This window comes from Ctenopharyngodon idella, chromosome 11 (assembly GCF_019924925.1).
Source record: "Ctenopharyngodon idella isolate HZGC_01 chromosome 11, HZGC01, whole genome shotgun sequence".
NCBI lineage: Eukaryota > Metazoa > Chordata > Actinopteri > Cypriniformes > Xenocyprididae > Ctenopharyngodon > Ctenopharyngodon idella.
In genome coordinates, this window is record NC_067230.1 from 11,874,447 (window position 1) to 11,900,191 (window position 25,745).

Consider the following 25,745-nt stretch of genomic DNA (forward strand, 5'->3'; position numbering starts at 1 on the left):
AGTGCAGGGCGAGCTGCTTGGCCGGCCGAGGTGTATGCCCGTCCAGCGAAGGGTCGACGTGGTGCGACACGGCTTGGATGGGTGGGTGACCTTGTTTTTCCAAGGCCTCTAGGGACATGCTATCATCAAGCAGCTCTTCGTCAGATCCCCCGAACGAGATCAGTGCATCTTCGCGATGGCAGAGGGGGCGCTGGGTCCGGGCGGGAGAAGTGGACGGGGGGGGAAGGGGACCTGAGCCAACGTGATCTCACTTTCATCTGAGCGCTGAGACCTTCTGCTCCGCTGTTTTTCCTCCTGAAGGAAGAAAACGGAGGTGCGAGGGGCGGAGTCGTGTTACTCTCGCAATCAGAGCAGGTTTGATTCAGTGAGCGCGGCTTCTGCGTGGACTTGCCTGACATCGCAGGGGCTCTGCACGTGCCACAATCGTGGCGCGACATTTGAAACAATGCCGCAGGAAATTTGCTCAATGAAAAATGCTCTTTCAGCTTCCAACTGCGGCCGCAGAAGGAAGAACACCGTAAGCATGCGCTACGGCGCTGTGGGCGAATCGGTTCGAAGCGCTGACCAGGTTGCTTGAGAGCGGCGTGGAGGACAGAGCTGCTTGACAGCGGCGAAGCTGATCCAGCTGCTGACAAGGCGGCGCGCTGATAAAGGGCTGTACGAGAGCGGCGAGCTGAAAGTGAAAGTAAAGCTGCTCGAGAGCGGCGAACTGCTTGAGAGCAACAAGCAGAGGAGAGGCGAGCTGATCTTGCTGCTGGCAGAGCGGCGAGCTGATCAGCGACGAATTCCAGCTGCTTGCGTCGCTGAAGGAGAATGAATCAGTTTGCCAAGGAGAGACAGCCGCTTATATAGCCCGAGAACCCCGCCCATTTTGGCGGGCTCGAGCGGGCTCGCGCACCATTGGTGCGGTTTTCTTAAACTCCACGAACCAATCGTTGTGCAGTTTCACTCCGTGATTAAAAAAGGCTTCAGAATCGGTGAAAACAGGAGTTTCCCCGTTTGCGTCTTGCCTAAAAAGGCAGACGATGCAGTACGGAGTGTAGTATTGAAAGGGAACTAACTTTTTCATGTAAAAATTACATTTGTTTTTTCTGTAGTATTTATTCAAGGCGCCATGGCGGTGCAGGCAGTTCAGGGGGCCAGAGAGGCGCGCCTCCATGGCCATAATAGGGTACCTATAGGCCTATAATGCAATATAGGTAACATTATTCAATCTCACTTTTGGGAGAGATCTTTTCACTTAGCCTCATTCACAGCAGAGTCTCCCTAAACACTTGGCCATTTTCTCACACAGTCTGGATGTGTGCCTGCATCTGCCATCATTACTTTTCTCTTTTTGGCTTTACCCGGTATAGATCTTATAGCCTGTAGCCTGTAATGTTTTCCTTTGGACTGTCCAAAAGCAGTGGGAAAAGCAGTAGACTTTGATTCCAGATCATGACCGGGAGTGTTTAAATTGTGCAGACAGGACCGAGACATTACACATCAATGCTCTTAGTCAGTGGTGAATCATACATGGTTGCCTTGGTCTGATTAATGTTAACAAAGTCCTTTTCAAAGAAAGTCTGTTCACCCAGCAGCCATATTTGGAATGGCTTCGGGTAGCTATTTCAGGCATCCAAGACAGTCCTATCTATTTCAGTGGGAAATCCTGAAACCTCAAAAAATGCTTGCCATAGTCACATTTAAATTCTATTGTTCAAATAGCATTTTAAAAAAGTCTGTATTAATAATAAATAATGATGTGCATGGATAAATCACGATCAAGATCAAGATCAAGCTCGCAAACTTTTGCGTTCTCTCGCAAAACCTGTTGTGAGATCGGACAAACACTTCCTGTTTAATTTCCTCTGGCAGTGGTTCAGACAACTCCTGTACGTTAACAATGGAAAGGTTAATAGAGTTTTATTTTGAACTTGGACTTAAGTATTAAGAAATATGTTCAGTGCTTAGTTCAAGGCATTGTTTTGACGAAAGTGAAAGACACCTGAACTGAATAAGTTCAGTAAAGTTGGCAACATATTCACAGATTCGAATTTCCCGGATCAATAACTCGTGAGCTAAACGTTGTTAAAACACAAATAATACCCATTTTCATTCATAGTAACATAGATAACGAGCTTACAACCTAACTTTCCTCAAAACGAGCCTTCATCCGCACTGGGCCAAAATACATGATCTCTAAGGCAATGGTGCAGGAGACTGAGGGACCGTCTGCAAAGTGCAAAGCCCAAAAAGCGTTACTACAAAAATAGTCAATAACTTCCATATCATTGTAATCACAGCACCTTGTCAGTCAGTGCAGCGCAAGCTCAATAATTTTGTCACACTTTTTAAAACTCACATTTTATTCAGTGAATCTAAATAAAGTGCACAATAAATATTCTATTTTTGAGTTTTTTTTTACACGAAAGTGTGAAAATGATGGTCGAATTGAATTTAGCCGAGGAGGAACACTGAGGTATTTATTTATTTATTTATTTATTTTATGTTGTTTTAGAAAAGTTAAAACAATTAATGTTCTATAAGCCTTTCACATATTTCTACACTAATTATATAAAACTATAATGTCAGTACACCATAGTTATACAAATGAACTAGATCAATGCATTTCCATTTAAAGGGGATGGAAACTGATAGGAAAAACATTAGGTTTAAAAGATCCCTGTGGCTCCCTCTAGTGTACAACATTAATATTCACAACCTTCATCTTTCATTTTTAAATAGCTGACCTTTTATAATTTGCTGTTAGCCTCCTGAGCATCATATCTGTATGAACAAAGCATGTTAGCCTTAATGGAAACCACTGCCTCAATGCATAAAGAATCTTACAGCTATTAAGACATAAGAACTCAAAAAGAAAACGTATCCCTTTAACGTAATACAAGCAGTCAATTAACAAAAGAGTTTCAGAGAAGGCCAGCAGCTAATAGCATTTGTTAACACATTTAATTGCTTCATTGCTTGAACTTAGTAAGAACAAGAAAGGTGTAAAACAGTGGTTCCCAAACCTTGTAGAGTGCGAGAACCCCCTGGGGCATTTACCATCCTTCCGCGTACACCCTCTCACCTGCTTAGACTGCACCTTTTCCATTAAGGGACCATATTTGCCCCCTAAATTGACTTTCCAGTGCATTATTATCTTTAAAAATACCTTTACAACAATAAATAATGTTTTAAATTAAAAAAAAAAAAATGTTCAAGAGACATATGCAATGATAAAAATGGTAAAAATGATTATTTTAAATACTAAAACTGCCAGTAGATGGTGGTAAGTCTCTTAAATCGATCTTTTAGGATGCTGCCCTCTGGCTGAGTCATTTGTTCAACGAAGCAAGTGGCTGTATTTATGAATGAATCATTGAATCAATGACTTTCACGAACGATTCGTTCAAAGCTGCAGATTCGTTGACGAATTACCGCTGTGTTGTAGTTCTGCTGTGGCTTTCCACAATAGAGCAAATACTGACAATACTGTGAAGAACATCACTTAATATTACCCTTTTGTTTGTTGAACTGTTGTATAAAATCAATGTCACATTGCAATCGTGTGGATATTTGGATTTTGCATTCTTGCTCGTAAAATATTATCAACATTAAAAACAAGAACTCACAAAAGGTATGTTATTGTATCAAGAATATGAATCTGAAATTGATCTTTATGCACTTTTTGTGCCAGGCTATTTGTTCTTCATGTTAGTAAGTGCTAAATCTACTGTACATTGTCAAGAATGGCAGTAATGTAACGCGATTTGCTCAGGCAGCAGACTCTGCATGCAACCTATATGCACCCAAATGAACGCTGTCAGATTTGACCGCAAAAGATGTGGTATTTTGATTGGATGTCATGTAGTTACGGCATTGTGCCTGTTAGAGGCATATTTTAAGGTCGGGAAGAATTAAATGAATGGCAAAATTTGGCATTTTGTTCACGTACCCCCTCTGTCACCTCACGTACCCCCAGGAGTACGTGTACCCCAGTTTGGGAACCGCTGGTGTAAAATATATATAGCATATATGTTGTTGGAAAGTCCACTGATGAGTTACCAGTGTAAGCCCATGTGCCGGACGGCCCACGCCCAATTTAACCCCTGAATATAACCAGCCGAGAGTAGTGATGCGTGAACTAAATTTGGTAATAATACAGTGTGTTACAATGATGTTATTGATTTTATTTCATAATAAAAAAATCATTAAAAAATTATGCAAAAAGACATTTTTCCAAAGTGTTGCAATATAACCAACAAAAGAGCATGATGTCTGAACTGAATTTGGTGACACTACAGTGTGTAACATTAAAGTTATTGACTAATTTTTGTAGTAACACTTTTCCGGTTTGCACTTTGCAGATGGTCCCTTCAGCCACCTGCACATAGCCCATAAAGATCAGTGTATTTTGTCCAGTGCGGAGGAAGGCTCGTTTTCAGGAAAATTAGGTAGCTCAATGTCCACGTTACTACGATTAAAAAGAGGTGTTATTTTTTGGTGTTTTAACAACATTTAGCTACGAGTTATTGATCCGGGAAATTTGAATGTGTGAATATGTTGCCAATTTAGTTTAGGTGTTTACACTTATGTCAAAAGTGTGCCTTAGAACTAGCACTGAACATATTTCTTTATACAAGTTCAAAAAAAAAAAAAAAAAAAACAACTCTAGTAACCGCTCCATTGTTAACGTACAGAGCTGTCTGAACCACTGCCAGGGGAAACGCAAAAGTTTGTGAGAGAACGCAAATATCTTTGTGAGAGAACGTCTCCGGTTACTAATGTAACCTTGCTTGCCTGAGATGAGGTAACGAGACATTGCGTTTTCGGACGCTTTTGGGGAAACACCTTTCACCAAGAAATACTGAAACCTCATTGAATAACGCCGTTGCTCTACAACGGCCAATGGCGTTCAAGTGAGCGAAATAGGGGCAGGCTCACTCCTTATATAAGGTGGCGCTAAGCAACGTTGCCTCAGAATCTTGCAACTGAAAAAAAGTGTGAACTCACGAAAAACCCTGAGTAACAGTGCTCACGGTATGAGACGCAATGCTTTGTTCCCTCATCTCAGGGAACCGAGGTTACATTAGTATCTTGAACGCTTTTGGGGAATGTTAATCCTGCCGTGACACTGCGAAGGGTTGCTTAATGCAAGGCTAACTCCCTATATGCATGGTGCTACACAAACAGAAAATTTATTCATACTGCACATGCAGTACGAGTATTCTGAAGTGATAGTTATGTCCCACTTAATACAAAAGAACAGTCTGAATGAGCTGGTTTACAAGAGTTTTTTGAGCATAGTTAAGGCCCCCAAAAATCCCCGGAGACGGAAAAAGAAAATATATATATATATAGCTGCAAGCAGCGATGACGGGCCCAAAGCCCAGTGCGAGACCGCCACCCCCGGTGGCTTCAGAGCAACTGTGCATGGCGGGCAATGGGCATTTAAAACAGTTAAACATAAAAGGTCTATGTCAAATTCAGACCACATTTACTGCAGCAGCTGGTGCCAATCTGATCACAAACCACAACAGCCACATCCATGAGATCCTTTGAATTTAGATTAAATTTCGGAGCTAATGACTGTAAATTAGAAAAGTTGTCCGGCTTAATGAGAACAATATGTGTACCGAGTTTGGTGACTGTAGTTTAAACTAACCCCCCCACTTTGTCAAAAGATGGCGCTATAGAGGCCCTCCTCCCCACCTGTTTCTACAGTTTTGCCCATGTCTACCGGTTGACATCTCTGACGTTTGTATCGAGTTTCATGCAATTTGAAGCATGCTAAGCGTCTCAAAAGCATGGAAAACGAATATTAAAGTTGTTAACAGTGTTTGAGATATCACGATTCTTTTCACAGGTCTATATCTGCTGTGTATTGACATTACACTGATGAAGTTTGAAACAAATCGGGGCCCAAATCACAGAACCTGCAAAGACGATTTTAATATCAGTCTCAGGTAATAGTAAGGTACATGTCTAGATTTTTCTGCTCACTTATGCAAGTTTATTTTAAACAGCCACTTTTATAATCATGTGAAATTTACTTTTTTACTTTTGATAAATTTGAATTATATCAATAAATAACTCATTTAAAAATAATTTTAATTGTAAAAATAATAATTGTAACTCAAACGACATTTAGAAAACGTGTCCTGTCCTAATAGTGATATAGTGCCATGGTTCAATTTCAAATGATTGTGAAGTTATCATTTGCAGTTCATTAATAAATGGGTAATCAGTAAAAGGGTTAAAGACCACTAATCAAAATTCAGTTCAAAATTTTTATAAGTTCATCAATAAATAAGTAATCAGTAAAAGGGTTAAAGACCACTAATCAAGATTGTAATACACACACACACAGGGAGGGGAGTGAGATATATATATATATATATATATATATATATATATATATATATAATATATATATATATATATATATATAAACACCAGACAGTGACACAGACAGAGACCCACACACGGACACCCCCCACCCCCCACAACACACACACACACCACACACACACACCCAAGTGAACCTGAGTAGTATAGGGGAGGGAGAGAGAGAGAGAGAGAGAGAGAGAGAGAGAGAGAGAGAGAGACAGACTGAGAAGATCATTTTAAACAAAACAAACAAAACAAAAAAACATCTAAATTGTGACATAAAGTAGTCTTTGATAAATGTTTAAATATACCTGCACAAACAGTATAAAATAAAAACTAAATCATTGTTCTATCTATATAAACTATTGATCTAGTGCTTGATTTATCCAACCCCGTTTAAAAATAAGTATATGCTGCCCTCTTGTTGTTACTCTATGTATGATATTTATCCATTTTTCAATCAAATATAATTAATCTGTCTATTTTTAACTTACACATGCTTTTTAAATTGAAAAAAAATAAATAAAATGTGTTTATTTCAAACATTGTATTATTCTATATATAAATTAATTGTGTATAGTGTTTTTTTATAGAAAATATGAGTCATTCCGTTTCCCTTTTTTGACATTACCCCGTTTGAGATATCCATTATCCATTCTCAATTTAACATCTTCAATATCATAGCACCATGGTAAAAAATGTTTGGTCTGAATCGAATAAACCCCCTAGAAATAGTAGTTTAAAATTCAGAGCCTGTTTATTCAGAAAAAAAAACACATTCAAACCAAAATAGCTGACTTCCTGTTGGTCTGAGGTAATGACTGTAAATTAGAAAGTTGTCCGGCTTAATGCAACAGGTGTGCGAGTTTGGTGACTGTAGGTTAAACTAACCTCCCCACTTTTGTCAAAAGGTGGCGCTATAAAGCCCTGCTCCCCGCCCGTTTCTACGGTTTTGCCCATGTCTACTGTACGACACTGCTGGTGTGTGTGTCGTGTAGCGAATTACAGGTATTTAATCAATTAGCTCAAATCATGGGTGCAATATATATATAAATCATAACGCGTTATGATTAACTATAATATAGATCGACCAAAGAGGGAATTATACACGTATATTGTGAATTAATTACAACAGATTATAATCAATTACATATATGATTAGTTCTAGTTTAATAGTTGTCTAGAAAAACTATCCTAGTTTGTCCAGCAAACTATGGGTTTTTCATAGACTATTATAAAAGAAATGTTATTCTCTGGCCATGAGAATAACTTCCTATTATAGCATTAAAGCGTAAAGCAATGTTGCAGAATCAACGTAGAAGTGACTTGGTTTTCTGAATGAGCAGCAGAAACAATCGAGCATGAATATAATGTATTTAATATATGAAACTACGGATACAGAGGCTATACTGCTAAATATACACAAATAATACACATATATAGAAAACGAAAGTAAAGTCAAGAAAACAGAGGTGATCAAAGAAATGGCAACTTACGAACAGTAAAACCTTTGAGAGCCAGCAAGGAAACTCAGCTTACACATCGAGCTTTTTCTTTGTATCCATTTATGACCTAATTTGCATGGTTTATGAAGTGTCAGATCTGAGTACATTTTCTTCAAAGTACCATTAAAAATAGAAAAATGCAATTTTACAGTAATGTGACATACATTTTCAATTAGGGCATAACGAAAGCCTTTACAATGAGACCAAACTTGTCAGATGGCGAAGACATAAAGGGGAGATACAGTTTATACTTGAATTTTATCATTTAGAATAAACTAATACTAACTACAGTCATAGCTAAGCTTATATACTAGGGATACATACATGTACCTTGAACTCAACGACGGGTACACTTTGGCACAGTATATTTGGAGGATAAATGTACATTCACAATCTCCTGCGTGTTTGTGAGTGTCTGTATGTGTGTGTGTATTTGGGGTTGTGGCCGCTGTCTGTGACCACATGGCCCTTAGCCCCACCAGGGTGACTCTTTGAAAGTCCCTGGAACTGGTGAGAATATCTTCTGTTTTTCTTCAATGAGGTAACAAAGGTGCCAATGGGGAAATTGGTCCCGGACTTGCCGGAGCGATTCGTGATTTACACGCACAGTTCAGGAGGCTAAAAGCATTCTGAAGATTCTAAAGTTGACTGGCAGATCCGATTTTGAACAGACGCTACACGAGTTTCATGCAATTTGAAGCATGCTAAGAGTCTCAAAAGCCTCCAAAACGAATATTAAAATTTGATGCATTGCCATGACAACAGTGTTTAAAATATCAAAAATCCTGTCACAGGTCTACATCTGCTGTGTATTGACATTACACTGATGAAGTTTGAAGCACATCAGGTAAAAATAACAGAGTGATCTCAAAGCATTTTGAAAGTGACACACTTCCTGCTGTGTCACTTTCAATGTCTTGACTTCATGCTGACCGAGTTTGGTGGTGATCGGATTATCGCCTAGGAGGAGTATATCAAATTCCAGAGCATGCGTTTTTTAAACAACCCATAATAACTGACTTCTGTTGAGCTGGCATATAACTTAGAGCACGAAAGTTATTCGGCCCGATGAAGTCTTTATGTGTAGCGAGTTTTGGCCCTAATAATCTTAGGAGAACAATAGGCCCCTGCGCCTTAGTGGCTTGGGGCCCTAATAATAAAGAAGGAAATCCAATAGGGTCCTCGCACTTTGGTGCTCGGGCCCTAATAATCCTAAGGGATCAAGAGGGCCCTGCGCCATTAGTGGCTTGGGCCCTAATAAACGGAGCAATTCCAATAGGGTCCTCACAACCATCGGTGCTCGGGCCCTAATTAAAGCTGCAAGCAGCGATGAAAGGGCCCTCGCACCCGGGCTAACCGCCACCCGTTGGCCTTAGGAAAAGAGTGAATAGTGGGCGACATGCATGTAATAATAATAATAATAATAATAATATAATAATAATATGTTTAATTTATTTAGCGCCTTTCAGGAACCCAAGGACGCTTTACAGTAAATTGTTATATAATATGAATACATATAAGTATACAGTCAGTATACAACATGTAATCAACCAGATGGAACAGACAAAGAAGGTTAATCTACATTAGACTTACAAAAACAAGCATAGTGCTGGAAATTGAGACAGACAGTCAATTAACAAAACATAAAGTGAATAAGTGAGTTTTGAGGGCAGTTTTAAAGGTCTGAAGAGAAGAGATATCACAAAGGTCTTGTGGTAGCTTGTTCCAGAGCTTAGAAGCTGATATGCTGAAAGCCCTACCACCCACACTAGATAGACGGAACTTGGGTACTGCAAGCAAGTTTTCAGAGCTCGATCTCAGAGTACGGGCAGGGACATAGGGGATAATCAATTCGCAGAGATAGGAAGGTGCTAAACCATGACGAGCCTTGAAAACTAGAGTAAGAATCTTAAACTGGATGCAGTAACTAACAGGAAGCCAATGTATTTGCTGTAAGACAGGGGTGATGTGAGCTGATTTTTTGGTAAAAGTGAGAACCCGAGCAGCTGAATTCTGAATGAACTGCAAGCGATTTATGATTTTTTTGGGTAGACCATAAAGCAAGGAGTTACAATAATCAAGACGTGAAGTTATAAAAGTGTGAACAACAGTTTCTGCATCTTTGAGATTTATTGAGGGTCTTAAACAGACAATGTTGCGAAGATGGAAAAAACAGGACTTGATAAGCTGATTGATGTGGGGTTCAAAACTTAGCCTAGAATCGAACAGCACACCAAGGTTTCGTATAGTGGAAGAGGGTTGAACCAGAACACCGTCAATGTTAATAGAAAAATCGTGTTGGGTGAGATCAAGGGATTTAGGGGCTACTAGCAGAATTTCAGTTTTTTCCATGTTCAACATTAAGTAGTTTTGAGCCATCCATATTTTGAGATTGTGTAAACAAGATGTTAAGGAAGGGGGAGGAAAAACAGAGTCAGGTTGTACAGTAAAATAAATTTGTGTGTCGTCAGCATAACTGTGGAAATTAAAGCCATGGTGCCGGATGATCTGACCTAGGGAAAGTGTGTAGATTAAGAATAAAAGTGGACCAAGGACAGATCCTCGAGGCACTCCACGAGATAAGGTGACAGAATGAGAATTGAATTTGTCGATGCTAATAAACTGTTGCCTGTCTGTGAGATATGAATTTAGCCATTTTAAAGCCGTTTCTGAAATGCCGATTGCAGACAATCGGGACAAAAGTACAGAGTGGCAGACGGTATCAAAAGCTGAACTCAGGTCCAAAAGGACCAGAAGGCTGAGGACACCAGAGACAGAGGCGAGGAGGAGGTCATTCACCACTTTGAGAAGAGCAGTCTCTGTACTGTGGAGGGGACGAAAACCAGACTGAAATGGTTCCTGCAGATTATTTTTGTCCAAGTGAGTCTGCAGTTGTGTGGCAACTACTTTTTCTAGGACTTTAGACAAAAAGGAAGATTGGAAATTGGTCTAAAGTTACTTAGTACTGTGTCATCAAGGCCAGGTTTTTTAAGTATAGGGGTGATCATGGCTATTTTCAGTCCAGGTGGTACATAACCAGTCATAAGGGAACTATTTATCATGTGGGTGATTGGTATAATGAGGGAAGGGAGAAGGTTTTTGAGTAGATGTGTTGGTAATGGATCTAACTGGCAGGTGGAGTTAGAGCTCATAATCAGCTGTACAACCACAGATGTATTGGTGAGAGTAAAGTTAGAGATTGGGTAGGGTATCTGGAAAGTAGAAGTTTCTGAAGGAGTAGAAGAAGAAAAAGATTGATAGATATTGTCAATTTTGTGTGTAAAAAATGTCAGAAAATTTACACAAAGGTCAGAAGAACCATTAAGAAGTGGAGATGGTGGTTTAACAAGTTTGTTGATTTCAGAAAAAAGGGTCCTGGGTTTACACTTTGCTCTGTTTATAATATTAGACAAGTAAGTAGCGCGTACAGTGGCTTTTTTATATTGTGATATGAATTCAGTGTAGAGGGTAGCATGAGCAGGAAGACAGGTCTTCTTATAGAGACGTTCAAGACGCCTAGCCTTCGCTTTCATTAATCTGAGCTCTGGGGTGAACCAGGGGGAAGAATAAGCTGAGGGGACAGTTCTGGTCTTTAATGGGGCCAGAGCTTCCAAGACATTAGATGTAGCTTCATTATATGATGAGAGAATCTCACCAGAACAACAGAGATTGACAGAGAGAGGCAGGGAGGAAGCAGCAATAGCAGTAGAAAAGTTGTCAGCATTTATGTTTTTTCAGGTTTCGATAAGATATTGGAGATTTGATTTTAGATTTGGCAAGGGGGAGAGAGAAACTAAAGTCAATGAGTTTATGGTCAGATATGCCAACTTCAAGACCCTGGACACAAACATTATTAATTCCAACAGAGCAGATTAAGTAAAGGGGATGAGAATGGGAGTGAGTAGGAAAATCAATGTGTTGTGTTAAATCAAAAACAGTCCAATACAGTCATAAAGTCCTTAGCAGAAGTACAGTCAGAATCCACATGAATATTGAAATCACCAAGCATAATAATATTATTATATTGAGCACAAGCAATAGTAAGCAACTCGGAGAGATCAGAGAGAAAGTTTGCATGATGTTTAGGCGGTCTGTACATCAGCAAAATCGAGAGTGGTGTGGGACCAGCAATTCTAAACGACAGATACTCAAAGCTAACAACAGCATGGAAGTCGATATTGATAGTTTTATATTTGTTCTTAATCACAGCTGCCAGGCCACCGCCTCTGCCAGTGAGACATGGTTTAGACAGATGGTAGTATCCAGGAGGAGTCAGCAGGTTAAGCTCCATAAGTCATTAGGTGATTGCCAGGTTTCAGTGAGTAGTAGTATGTCCAACTTTCTTTCGATGATAATGTCATTCAGAAGTGTAGCTTTATTGGCCAGGAAGCGAGTGTTGAGTAGAGCAAAGTTATGTCTAAGGGGCGTATGAGTTTCACAGCACTGGGAGTATGTCACATCTCTAGCCAGAGGTGTGAGAGTATGAGACACGTTATTGCAATGAAAGTGCTTGTCGTTATGGTGACGCGTCATTCTATGTGAGCATATCACGGGTATTGAAGACGGAGAAGAGGAGTGTTGAATCAACCAGCGCTTAGGAGACCGATGAATATCATGAGGGCAACGAGCAATTCCGAGGCTTTTACACCATTCATATGTAGAAAAGTCCAGCCAAGAAAAACAGTTCATTTGGTGCAGTTGTGACGAGGTGTAAAAAAGCTCCATGTTAAACAAAAAGAGAAATAGACAAGAGATGAAAAGGAGTCTAGTGACCGCGAGTTTATTTATGAGTACATTGCCTTACACAGCTCGAGACGAACAGCCAATCACAAAACGCAGCCACACCGAACACTGTTACAAACGAACTACGTTAGCCAAGCCCAGGGGGGTACGATCGCCAGATCTGTCATGACCCGCGAATTCAAACGTACAGAGAAACCCAGCAATGGGCAACGGGCAGAGGGCTCGCGGGAACAGAGGAGTGAGGCCGCACCACACACGTTAGCCAAGCCCGGTGAGGAAAACATGCAAAACACAATCAATGAGGAAGGGGAGACTTACTCACTGAAGTATCAAGCGTTAAACCAGACACAGGCAGAGGGCATCGCGGTGAAGATTGAGGCGCGTCACGAACACCAACCATACAGATAAAGGCAGAAGTTTGGCAAAAACCAGGAAAACAGTCCAGTAATGTTTATGTTTGATGATTTTATATCCAAAATGGGGGAAAACACAAGAGAAAGCTATGATTGATGTTGATAGTGATGGAGGAGACTGAAATACTGGTGATCGATTTGATCTAAACAAATAATCCCAAACATATGGGTCGAGACAGCAACATGTTGTAGTTAGTAGAAAACACGAGTCCAATCATCCAGACAATCAGCGACGAGGACAGGATGGTGATACACCAGCTTGCAAACAGTTAGCAAACGGCAAGAAACAGCAAGAAACAGTGAAAATTGACGAAAATTGACGATGGAGAAGCGGCAGCCACAATGAGCACGCGTTCTCTCACTGGAACCGGAAATTCATGACAGGAGTGAGTGTAAGTGTAAGTGAAAGAGTGTAAGTGAATAAATACAGGAGAATTATGGCCAAGTCATTTCAAAGTGACACACTTCCTGCTGCCAACAGGTGGCGCTTTGACTGTAACTGAAGTCAAAGCGCCATGTAGATGTCTTCAGGCCAGAAATATTATCAAACATGTTAAGTTTGGAGCAGATAGGGACATCGTATTCCTGAGTTACTACAACTTCCTGTTTCGTGGCGTTAATCGCATACATTTGCACTTAGCCAAGAGCTACATGATTTAACGTATTTCTAGTATGTTTGGTACTTCGTGCATATTGAAATGTGTTTCTGGGAGTAAATTACAGCTTAAAGCATGTCATTTCCTGTTGCCAGCAGGTGTCGCTATGACTAACTGAATATTGTCATATAGATGTCTTTAGGCCAGGACTCTTATGACACATGTGAAGTTTGGGGCAGATCAGACACAGTATGCCTGAGTTACAACAGCTTCCTCCTTCATGGCAAAACATCAGACCTTTGTCAGGCCGCCACTGACACACCCTTCAACGAAAACTCAAGATCTTTCATATTTATCATCGCTAAGGTCTTAAGATTAGACTGACAACATATGATATGGTTCTGGTTAAATCTCTAAGAGGAGTTAATCACAGTGTAAAACATGTCATTTCCTGTTGCCCGCAGGTGGCGCTATGACTGTAATTGAATATTGTCATGTAGATGTCTTCAGGCCAGGACTCTTATCAAACATGTGAAGTTTGGGGCAAATCGGACATTGTATACCTGAGTTACAACAACTTCCCACTTTATGGCAAAAACATCAAACTTTGTCAGACTGCCACGGACATACCCTTCAGTAAAAAATGTCTAGATCATTGCAAATGTAACGTCGCAAAGGCCTTTAGATTAGACTGACCAAATATGACATTGATCTGATTAAAGCTCTAGTAGAAGTTCGTTAAAGTACAACGTCTAGAATGGCAAAAAATGGCAAGTTAATTCAAAATATCTGAATTCCTGTTTGGTTTCAGATTTTGCTCCAAGAGACTGTTTTGTAGGTATTGTGCTGTTAAATGTGTGTACCGAATTTCAAAATCTACGTGAAATGTAGCACGAGGGGCACTTCGTTAGTGGCGCTATCGAGCCATTTGCCCCGCCCCAATTCTGAAACCTTATCAGACTTAAATTTTCACCACTTCTGATGCGTGTGCAAAGTTTCATGAGTTTTCGAGCACGGTCAGGCCCTCAAAAATGCGATTCACTTTGGAGAATAATAATAATAATAATTAAAGCTGCAAGCAGCGATGAAAAGGGCCTTCGCACCCGGGCTCACCGCCACCCGTTGGCCTCAGGAAAACAGTGAACAGTGGGCAACATGCATGTAAGCGAGTAAATACTGGAGAATTATGGCAAAGTCATTTCAAAGTGCCAGACTTTCTGCTACCAACAGGTGGCGCTTTGAGCATAACTGAATATTGCCATGTTGATGTCTTCAGTCCAGGACTATTATCGAACAGGTGAAGTTTGGAGCAGATCGGACATTGTATGCCTGAGTTACAACAACTTCCTGTTTCGTGCCGTTAATTTCCAACATTAGCACTCAGCCAAGTGTTGCATGACTTAACGTGTTTCTAGTATGTTTGGAACTTCTTGGCATATTAAAATGTGTTTCAGGGAGTGAATTACAGTGTAAAGCATGCCATTTCGTGTTGCCAGCAGGTGGTGCTATGACTAACTGAATATTGGCATATAGATGTCTTTAGGCCAGGACTCTTATCAAACATTTTGAAGTTTGGGCAGATCAAACACTGTATGCTTTAGTTATAATAACTTCCTGTTTCATGACGATAATTACATTCTTTAGCAGTCAGCTTGGTGTTGCTAGCATGATTTAGAATGTTTCTAGCATGTTAGTAGTCAATTGCATATTTTAGTATGTTGCTAATAGTGCATCATATTGTTAAAAACGTCACTTCCTGTTGCCAGCAGGTGGCGCTATGGCTAACTGAATATTGTCATATAGATGTCTTTAGGCCAGGACTCTTATCACACATGTGAAGTTTGGGGCAGATCGACATAGTATGCCTGAGATACAACAACTTCCCACTTTATGGCAAAACATCAAACTTTGTCAGACTGCCACGGACATACCCTTCAGTAAAAAATGTCTAGATCATTGCAATGTAACGTCGCAAAGGCCTTTAGATTAGACTGACCAAATATTGACATTGATCTGATTAAAGCTCTAGTAGAAGTTCGTTAAAATACAACGTCTAGAAATGGCAAAAAATGGCAAGTTAATTCAAAATATCTGAATTCCTGTTTGGTTTCAGATTTTGCTCCAAGAGACTGTTTTGTAGGTATTGTGCTGTTAAATGTGTGTACCGAATTTCAAAATCTACGTGAAATGTAGCACGAGGGGCACTTCGTTAGGTGGGCGCTATCGAGCCATTTTGCCCCGCCCAATTCTGAAACCTTATCAGACTTAAATTTTCACCACTTTCTGATGCGTGTGCAAAGTTTCATGAGTTTTCGAGCACGGTCAGAGGCCCTCAAAAATGCGATTCACTTTGGAGAATAATAATAATAATAATTAAAGCTGCAAGCAGCGATGAAAGGGCCTCGCACCCGGGCTCACCGCCACCGCGTTGGCCTCAGGAAAACAGTGAACAGTGGGCAACATGCATGTAAGCGAGTAAATACTGGAGAATATGGCAAAGTCATTTCAAAGTGCCAGACTTCTGCTACCAACAGGTGGCGCTTTGAGCATAACTGAATATTGCCATGTTGATGTCTTCAGTCCAGGACATTATCGAACAGGTGAAGTTTGAGCAGATCGGACATTGTATGCCTGAGTTACAACAACTTCCTGTTTCGTGCCGTTAATTTCCAACATTAGCACTCAGCCAAGTGTTGCATGACTTAACGTGGTTTTCTAGTATGTTTGGAACTTCTTGGCATATTAAAATGTGTTTCAGGGAGTGAATTACAGTGTAAAGCATGCCATTTCGTGTTGCCAGCAGTGTGTGCTATGACTAACTGAATATTGGCATATAGATGTCTTTAGGCCAGGACTCTTATCAAACATTTGAAGTTTGGGCAGATCAAACACTGTATGCTTTAGTTTATAATAACTTCCTGTTTCATGACGATAATTACATTCTTTAGCAGTCAGCTTGGTGTTGCTAGCATGATTTAGAATGTTTTCTAGCATGTTTAGTAGTCAATTGCATATTTTAAGTATGTTGCTAATAGTGCATCATATTGTTAAAAACGTCACTTCCTGTTGCCAGCAGGTGGCGCTATGGCTAACGAATATTGTCATATAGATGTCTTTAGGCCAGGACTCTTATCACACATGTGAAGTTTGGGGCAGATCGGACATAGTATGCCTGAGATACAACAGCTTCCTCTTGATGGCGAAACATCAGACTTTGGCCAGGCTTCAACGAAAACACAAGATCTTTGATATTTATCATCGCTGTAGCGTCTGTGCAAAATCGGATCTGCCAGCCAACTTTAGAATCTTCAGAATGCTTTAGCCTCCTGAACTGTGCGTGTAAATCACGAATCGGCTCCGGAAAGTCCGGGACCAATTGCCCCATTGGCACCTTTGTTACCTCATTGAAGAAAAACAGAAGATATTCTCACCAGCTCCAGGACTTCAAAGAGTCACCCTGGTGGGGCTAAGGGCCATGTGGTCACAGAACAGCGGCCACAACCCCAATACACACACACATACAGACACTCACAAACACGCATGGAGATTGTGAAAGTACATTTAATCCTCCAAATATGACTGTGCCAAAGTGTACCCGTCATTGTATTTAAAGTTGCATGTATGTATCCCTAGTATATAAGCTTAGCTATGACTGTAGTTGTATTAGTTTTATTCTAAACGATAAAATTCAAGTATAAACTGTATCTCCCCTTTTATGTCTTTGCCATCTGACAAGTTTGGTCTCATTGTAAAGCTTTCGTTATGCCCTAATTGAAAATGTATGTCACATTACTGTAAAATGCATTCTCTATTTTTAATGGTACTTTGAAGAAAATGTACTCAGATCTGACACTTCATAAACTATGCAAATTAGGTCATAAATGGAGACAAAGAAAAAGTTTTGCCCGCCAAAATCGCAACCCTCATCATTGGCTGATGTACCCAAGGGGGCGTTCTGGTCTGTTGTCCTTAAAACACAATGACACGCGTCTCTCGATTGTCTCTCAATTGTCCCTCAATTGTCCCTTGCCATTTCACGCACGTCTCTCCCGACGTCTCGGCAACCGCGCTCCATCACGTGCTCCTCTTCTTCGGGACGACCATCTTTTTGGCAACAAGTTTTCTTTGTCAAGCCTTCTTCATCCATCGCCCGAAGTCTTCACTCTTCATCGCCTAGAGACTGACTCTTTCTTCTTTATCAAACTTTCTTCTTTAGAAACATTCAATCAAGATTCAGTCAAGTGATTCTTTTTCTTTAGTTCTTTGATTGACTTTAATGACACAAACGGCAGCACCTAGGCAATATTAGGCTGCTGTCACTATAAGACAGAGTGCAATATATTGCATCCATATACTGACACACTTCTGATTTCTTTCTTAATTGTTTACACTTGGTTCAGTGGCATAGCGTCGGAGTATGCAGGGTATGTACATACGTACATGCTCGTCCGCTCAGGCCCACTTGCTAAACCCAAAAATGCCCTTTGTATTATGCTTGTTTGAGGAATCTGTGAAATAAACAATAGGTCTAAGGTTATGTAGTTCAAAAATTGTTGTAATGAAGTTGCAAACCAAATGCACAGTAAACATCAAAGTTAAGAATGAAGAATAAGAAGAAATTGAAAGGGAGTGTGGAAAAACTTAGTAAAGATTAAGTTTGTGATACTGTATACCTCACAGCAAAGTTCTTTATTGTTCTTGCTTGAAAAAGACTAAAAAGAAGTTTGGAATACCTTCGCAGCAGTATACTATTAATGAACATCCTCGACACCACTCACGCTGCTGAGAGTGGTGTTTGGATGAATATATAAATATGTGCGGCATGCTTTCCTCTCAATAACAAAAACAAAACAAAAATAACAGTGATGAGAAACAGCAGTAAAGAAAAACATCTGATCATAGCAATGTGGATATATTTGCACGAGCTTTGGCACTCACTTTATTTTACTACTTTATACAATATATTGATTTAAAGATACAAATATCTTAACTGATATCTTTAGCCTTCTGTAATTGAGACATTCAAAATAAATTCATTACAAACAGAAAGATGTCAGAGCAGGATCTGAGCAAACTTCGATTTACCATGAGCAGTAGGCCTACATGAATGTATCATTCGCTGGGCCGTGAGCGATTGAGCATACTGCTCTGGCATAGAGTGAAATATTGAGCGGAGCATCACACCGCTCCATGCTCTGATGTCTGTTATGAAAAGCTTAAGGTTTAATTTTCCTATGATGCTAACTTCTCTTAATCATATTTACTCCTTTGGCTAAAGAAGTCAATCAAAGACCAAAGACTTTACCAAGAAACAAGGTTTTATCATGTGTCTATTTTCTGTGTCCAAACTGTTGATATATGAAATACAATCATATTACTACCACCCTAGAGTTATAGGTTGTATTAGCCTCAAAACATATATGTATAAATTTTGTTAAATAACAAATAAAATTATAACTACATTATTCAGCATAAAGCCAATTAACTGAATTATTTTAATAATAAAAATTAATTTCACAGCCCACAGTGTAGTAATGAAGTTCTCTGAGTAGCAATGTCACAATATCACAGTCCATACTACACCCCCAGTTAATCATGTTATAGTTAATTATGTTATATTATTAAATATGTATAGATATGATGTTCAGCCTGACCTTCTCTCCAGTGTCACCTTTCGGCCCCTGCTCTCCCATGTCTCCCTGTCAGAGAAAGAATAGAATATTTAATATTGTAATACATTGCATAAACTGTACACAAGCAGTGTTGCCCATTGTACACTGCTGTTTCATGGTAAAACATAACAGAGAAACAAACTGTCTTTAGTTATTCTAATGAATTAGACTTCTAATGAATTAGAAGTGTTATACAGTACACTGTATTTAATGAGAAGCTGTATTTATATATATATATATATATATATATATATATTTTTTTTTTTTTTTTTTTTGTATAGATCAAAAGGAGTGGAGAGGGCATTTCTTCAGTTATAATAAATAAGAGCTATGGGCCCGATAACATTTGTGGGCGGGTACTTAAGTTCTGTGCTAGAGAATTGAGTCCTGTATTTCACTACATTTTTAATGTTTCTGAGGGTACAGCATGTACCAAAGGTATGGAAAGATGCAATGATTGTCCCTGTTCCGAAATTCAGTTGCCCTAGGATGCTAAATGATTTTAGACTGGTGGCTCTTACATCTGGTTTAATGAAGATTCTTGAAAGATTTGTTAAATCTGAGATATTGAGGACAACTGAGTGTTTGTTAGATCCGATGCAGTTTGCCTACAGATTTAAAAGAGGCGTAGAGGATGCCACGATCACCCTGATAAATTTACTTCTGAAACATTTGGAGGGGAAGGGGTCTCATGCAAGACTTCTATTTGTAGATTTTTCCTCTGCTTTTAACACAATCCAACCTCACATCTTAATAAGTAGCTATTAGAACCAATTAAATTGAGTAATAATTTACTGGCTGGATTCTAGACTTTCTAACTAATAGGACACAAAGAGTGAAAATAAATATTACTTTATCTGCACAGGTTTCTTCCTCCACTGGTTCGCCACAAGGATGTGTACTTTCTCCCTTACTGTTTATTCTCTATACAAACGTGTCAAAGTAGTCATGAAAATTGTTTTATTTTGAAGTACGCAGATGATACTGTAATTGTCAGTTTACTTAAGAAAAATGAGATTAGTCATGGACCAGTCATCAATGACTTTGTAGAGTGTGTGAGGAGTCTCACCTTCATTTGAATGTATTGAAGATCAAGGATATGTTAATTGTTTTTTAGGAAGAATGTGTCTATGCATGAAGTCACATTAATTCATGGTCAAACAGTGGAGGTGTGTGCATCTTATAAGTACTTGGGGACAATCATTGACTCAAAGTTGAGTTTTGAAGCCAACTGCGAAGCAGTGTGTAAAAAAAGGGCATCAACGTTTGTTCTTTTTAAGGAAACTGTGCAATAAAACACTGTTAATTTTGTTTTATCGTGCTTTTATTGAATCTATTCTGTCTTTCTCTATGGTTTCCTGGTATGGGAACTTATCTTTAAAGAGTTGGAACTCTATTAACCAAATTGTGAATTGGTCTAGTAGGCTGATTGGGGAGCCACAACTTAAACCTGCTTCGCTGTATACCAGGCAGGTACAACGATTAGGTGTTTCAATTTTAGGTGACAGGCAGCATCCCCTGTATTATGAGTTCCAGCACCTTCCCTCCAATTGATGGTTCAGAATACTGCAGTGCATAACAAGGTGATATAAGAACAGCTTTGTCCCAGTAGCGATTTTTAGTGTTTTGTTGTAAAGTCTGTCTATTGTATTGTTTGTATGGGAAAATCCCGAACTTGATCACTGAAACCTAATTTACCTACGGGTATAAAATAAAGGAACCTGAACCTGATATATAGATAGACAGATAGACAGATACATAGATAGATAGATAGATAGATAGATATTCAGATATATCATGCAAAACAAAACATTGCTGACATATTATCAGTTGACTCTTAGAGTAAAACATGGTTTACCTTCTCACCCTGTTCACCTCTGTCACCCTGATGGGAAAATAAATAATAAATAAAATTAGCAGTGTTAAATATATAAATGCTACAAACTCAAGGATTAGGGTGAACCGAAGAGTCCAGCTCGATCAGATCACATCTGTGGTTAAATTCATTTTCATTTAAGATATGAGGTTCATGATACAGATGCCCATCTTACTGTACATGACCTGTGGAGTAATGAACACAGAATATATACATTTATATTAAACCTTATTCTCTCCCATACAAGCTTAATACATACACTGAAAACACAACATATCATCTAAGGACATGGGCATATGTCTCACTTTTTATAGATCAAATAACATAGGATGACAAATGTGCATTTTATAATATTAAATGATATGACCATGATATTTGATATTTAATATTTGACTTCTAATCATGAGATAAGCTGCTGATTTAAAAATGTAGCCATTATCTAAATGGAACTTGTAATGAGTATAGATATTTTCTATAATCAATCTTGTGATCTAATGAAATCGTGGCACAGCATGTGCCACAAACCTTGACGCAAGGGATTCCATCTAAACCTGGCGTACCCATATCTCCCTACAAATAACAGAATACACAAAGTGACCTATTTAGCCCATCTCTCTAAAAAAAGTCACATGACTTCTTACACAAGGGAAAAAAAAACAACCCATAATCTTAAATCATGGACATGACGGGTTAAAAAAAAAAACTATAAAAGTTCGGTCCGTGTATGTTTTGATAGTTTGTTTTCCAATTTGAAATGAAATTAGCAGAAACGAGAAAACAGCACCTTTATTTGTTTTTTCCGTTTTTTCAACAAAAAAAAAAAAAAGATTTTGGCTTGAAAACCCATGAAAGATTCACGTTATTTAAGTGCATTTTGTTGTATGATTTACGTGTAAAAATCATCTGATATGTAAATTCCTTACAAACAGAAAGATGTCAGAGCAGGATCTGAGCAAACTTCGATTTACCAGTGAGCAGTAGGCCTACATGAATGTAGCATTCGCTTGGGCCCGTGAGCGATTGAGCATACTGCTCTGGCATAGAGTGAAATATTGAGCGGAGCATCACACCGCTCCACACCGGGGGACCGATATGACCTTTGACAGCATATTTGAATAGTGATGTTGCCCCTGTGAACCTCTGGATGTCTTCTGGGTGATCAAATTGCAGACGGATGATTTTAAAGTGTTGAGGGTCACATGTGCGGTGTGACGGCATCCGCATTCCGGCTGGCTCATGGTCATTTTATGACGCTCTCAACTCTCTGTGCAAATGAGATGTAACAAGAGTCCAGAAACAGTCGGATCAAAATAACAAAAGATTAAACATGGTATATTTTATGAAATAGATTACACACACAAACACATGCACGCGCGTGCAGATGTATCATTTCAATCATTCTGTTCTTTTAAGGAAGTTTGGTGATAAAATTATATCACACTTAATTACAAACAGTTACTAAATTTACTGAGACCATTAATTATAGTTTTAGCTAAATAAAAAATAAAAACCAATAAAGCCAGGAAAAAGTTTTCCTCGTGCAATGATGTTCGAATGAAATTGGTTTACAAACGCTTATGAAATATAAAACACACAAAATGAGGTTCATCAAGTAGTTGAATATTCATTTTAACTTTGTCAAAGCATAAGAGGTTTTTGTGTACATGTCCAGACCTGTTTTGTTGAGGCTTCCATAGACATGACTCCCACATCACAGTAATTCAAACAGTTGATTAGTATAATTTAAAAAGTTGTTTTGCACATGGGATAGATTTTGTTTCAATTCAAAAAGTTCATTGAAAAACATTCACTTCTTTTTAAAAGTTTATAAATAAAATGTATAATTATATGACGTGTTGTATAAAATTATGCGTGCTACTAAAACATTATTAAACATTTATTTATAAAACAACACATATTTTCAGAGAGCTGGGAAAGCACTCCTTACTTTTTTGATGTCCTTAACGCTCTGGAGTCGGATAACGCGCCGGCGCGTTTTGCAGGATTTTTTTCACATTGCAGCAAAACAGACTTAAAATACTCCATCATTTTTGTCATAGAGACATAAGTAATATATTAATTGAAACTATAGAATGTCTTCTTTTATTTGTGTACACTCAGAGTAAAAACAAAATGTTGTGCTTTTTGCAAAATAAAGAAAACTAACATGATGCGTGATCTGTCGTCTCCCTCTGAACGAAGTCCAATCTGATAGTTCTCAGAAAATGAACTGTAACTTAGTGAATCCTAATTACACAAAAAATGAGACTTATGTCTAAAGAAACGTTGAAATGTCAGATTTTAAATTGTGTAAGTCAAATCGAAAACAAAAATTCTCTGTTTATGTAATCTGTATGAAAACAGAGACATGTCAGACGTCCATGTGTCAGCTCATTATCTACTAATGCGGCCACACCCACGGAGCGAGCGCTATTCAGACGCAAATTCTGAGGCAATACATGTATACATCATTGCAATCGTGTATTTATTATCTTCAAAAGTGTTTATCTGCATGTTATAGCCATGATTATAGTGATCTCTGGAAGCCTCTGTTAGTTCCTGGAATGTCACATGGTATGCCTGTTCTTCATTAGAGTAATCTGTGGACTAAATGTGCACAGAGCGCCCTCCGGCTGCAAGTATGAATTGAAAACACAGTATCCAGTGCTCATAGTGATGACAATAAATATTGAATAAATATTACTCCTCTGTATAGAAAATTGACATAAACATATGAGAATCCATCATTATTTCTCCAAATGTGCATGCTTTTAAGCTAAAAGCCTATATGAAATGCCATAGAGGTAACATGAATGTTCATACGCTTTGCATCACAGAAATACATTATATTTTAAAGTATATTGAAATAGAAAACCATTATTTGGTTTGAGACTTGAGATTTCTTTTAAAAACATTATAATAGTAATGCGTCCAATCTTTTGACTGGTACTGTAATTTAAACTATAATAGACCTATACAAAATTTTCTTCACATGATGTGCAATAATACGTGCATGCACGAGATCACAAAAATCGTGTTTTTTTTTTTTTTTTTTGTTTGTTTGTTTTTGTCAAGAGTGGACATTATATTAACTTTAATACAATAGCTGATGTGATCCTGTTATCAGAGGGTTTTTTCACATAGCCTACCTGGCTGAAAGGGCTCATTATGCGGGTCATTATGCAGGTCATTATGCAGATCTTTTGTCTTCTCAGATGTGAATCACAGCATTATTCATGAAGATTCACGCCTCCACGCATACTGTGTTTCTTGACAAAAAGTCTTAGAAAATTTAAATCTCTCTATTGCTTTATATGAACAAGTAGACAGGATGATTTTTACATCATTTTGAAGCAAAAATTCTAGTCTACAACCTCCAATACGCAGAAGTCTTGTGAACACATATATAATATAAGTTTTGTGGCCTTATTTCAGTGACTTAAGTTTTTTGTTTTTTCAATAACCACGCATAAACGTTATTCCTTCAAAAACACAAACATGTATATACATGTTGCTCAAATATTATGGTAGCCTACTTCATGCTGAATACAATGTAATGACACCTTTTCCATTAATATGTTTATGAACAACTGAAAAAAGCACAAATGCCAGGGCATGTCAAAACTTCTCCAGGGCCCCAAATCAGCCTCAGATTCCAGAGGGTTAACATGAATAGCAGAATGCAATAAAGTTGAAATCTAAAAATCTCTCTCTCCAAGTAACTTCATGCAACTGTACTGTAAAAACTGAGACAGAGGGGGTTGATGAAACATTGTTTTCTCCGTGCTAACTTTTATTCAAAGCATAAATTAAAAGTTTAAATTACATCTTTTAAAAAGTCTTAAGCCAAATCTTCCTAGAAAACTGATTATCTGACTTAAAACCTAAAGTATAATTTTTATTTATCAGTGTACGTGTAAAATGTTGGGGTCTCACATATTGTGTAACATTTTCAATAATTCCTTAAGAAAAATCACCATGCATTTCAGAAAGAGAACCTTTGACGTCTCAGGCTGGTTCTGTAAAAGGAATTTATCTCTATTTTAAATTAAATGATTCTAAATAAATGTGTAACATCAAACATGATACTAAAAAATATATATATAATATTTAAACAAATTAAACATAGCTTAGTTTTAGCTAAATAAATAAATAAATAAATAAATAAATAATTATAAATATGAAAACACTTTACATTTTCAGAGAGCTGAAGAAGTAGTTCTTGATGCTATGATAAAAAATAAAAAGTAAATAGTTTAAGTTAAGTATTATAAACAAAACACTCCCAGATCCTCCTAGGAATAAACTCTAGTGTGAATGAGAGATGGGAGGGTGGAGTCAGAGAGTTGAGCTTATGTCACAGCATATGTTAAAACCGCTAACTCCTTTCCAGAGTGAATGTTTTGTTTTAAATTTATTTCAAAGCACAATCTTAAATATGATCTTTTAAAATTAAAAAGGTAATTTATATCCATTCTTTAAATTTTTAATTAAATTCAAATATTCTTCCTAGAAGTCTATTGTATCGGGATAACATCTGATGCCCGACGATGGAAATGATTTTGCCT

The 25,745-nt window shown here is 38.3% G+C and overlaps 1 protein-coding gene across 1 annotated transcript in view; it reads right to left on the reverse strand.

Moving 5' to 3' along the window:
• The window catches only part of LOC127523040 (collagen alpha-1(XXV) chain-like), a 187,123-nt gene that overhangs the window by 56,459 nt on the left and 104,919 nt on the right, over nucleotides 1-25,745 (reverse strand). Inside the window, exons 6-7 of the mRNA XM_051913491.1 lie at nucleotides 21,160-21,186; nucleotides 19,284-19,328 (exon numbers count right to left, since the gene is read on the reverse strand). Coding sequence (XP_051769451.1) covers nucleotides 19,284-19,328; nucleotides 21,160-21,186 — 72 coding nt within the window. The remainder of the gene's footprint in view (nucleotides 1-19,283; nucleotides 19,329-21,159; nucleotides 21,187-25,745) is intronic.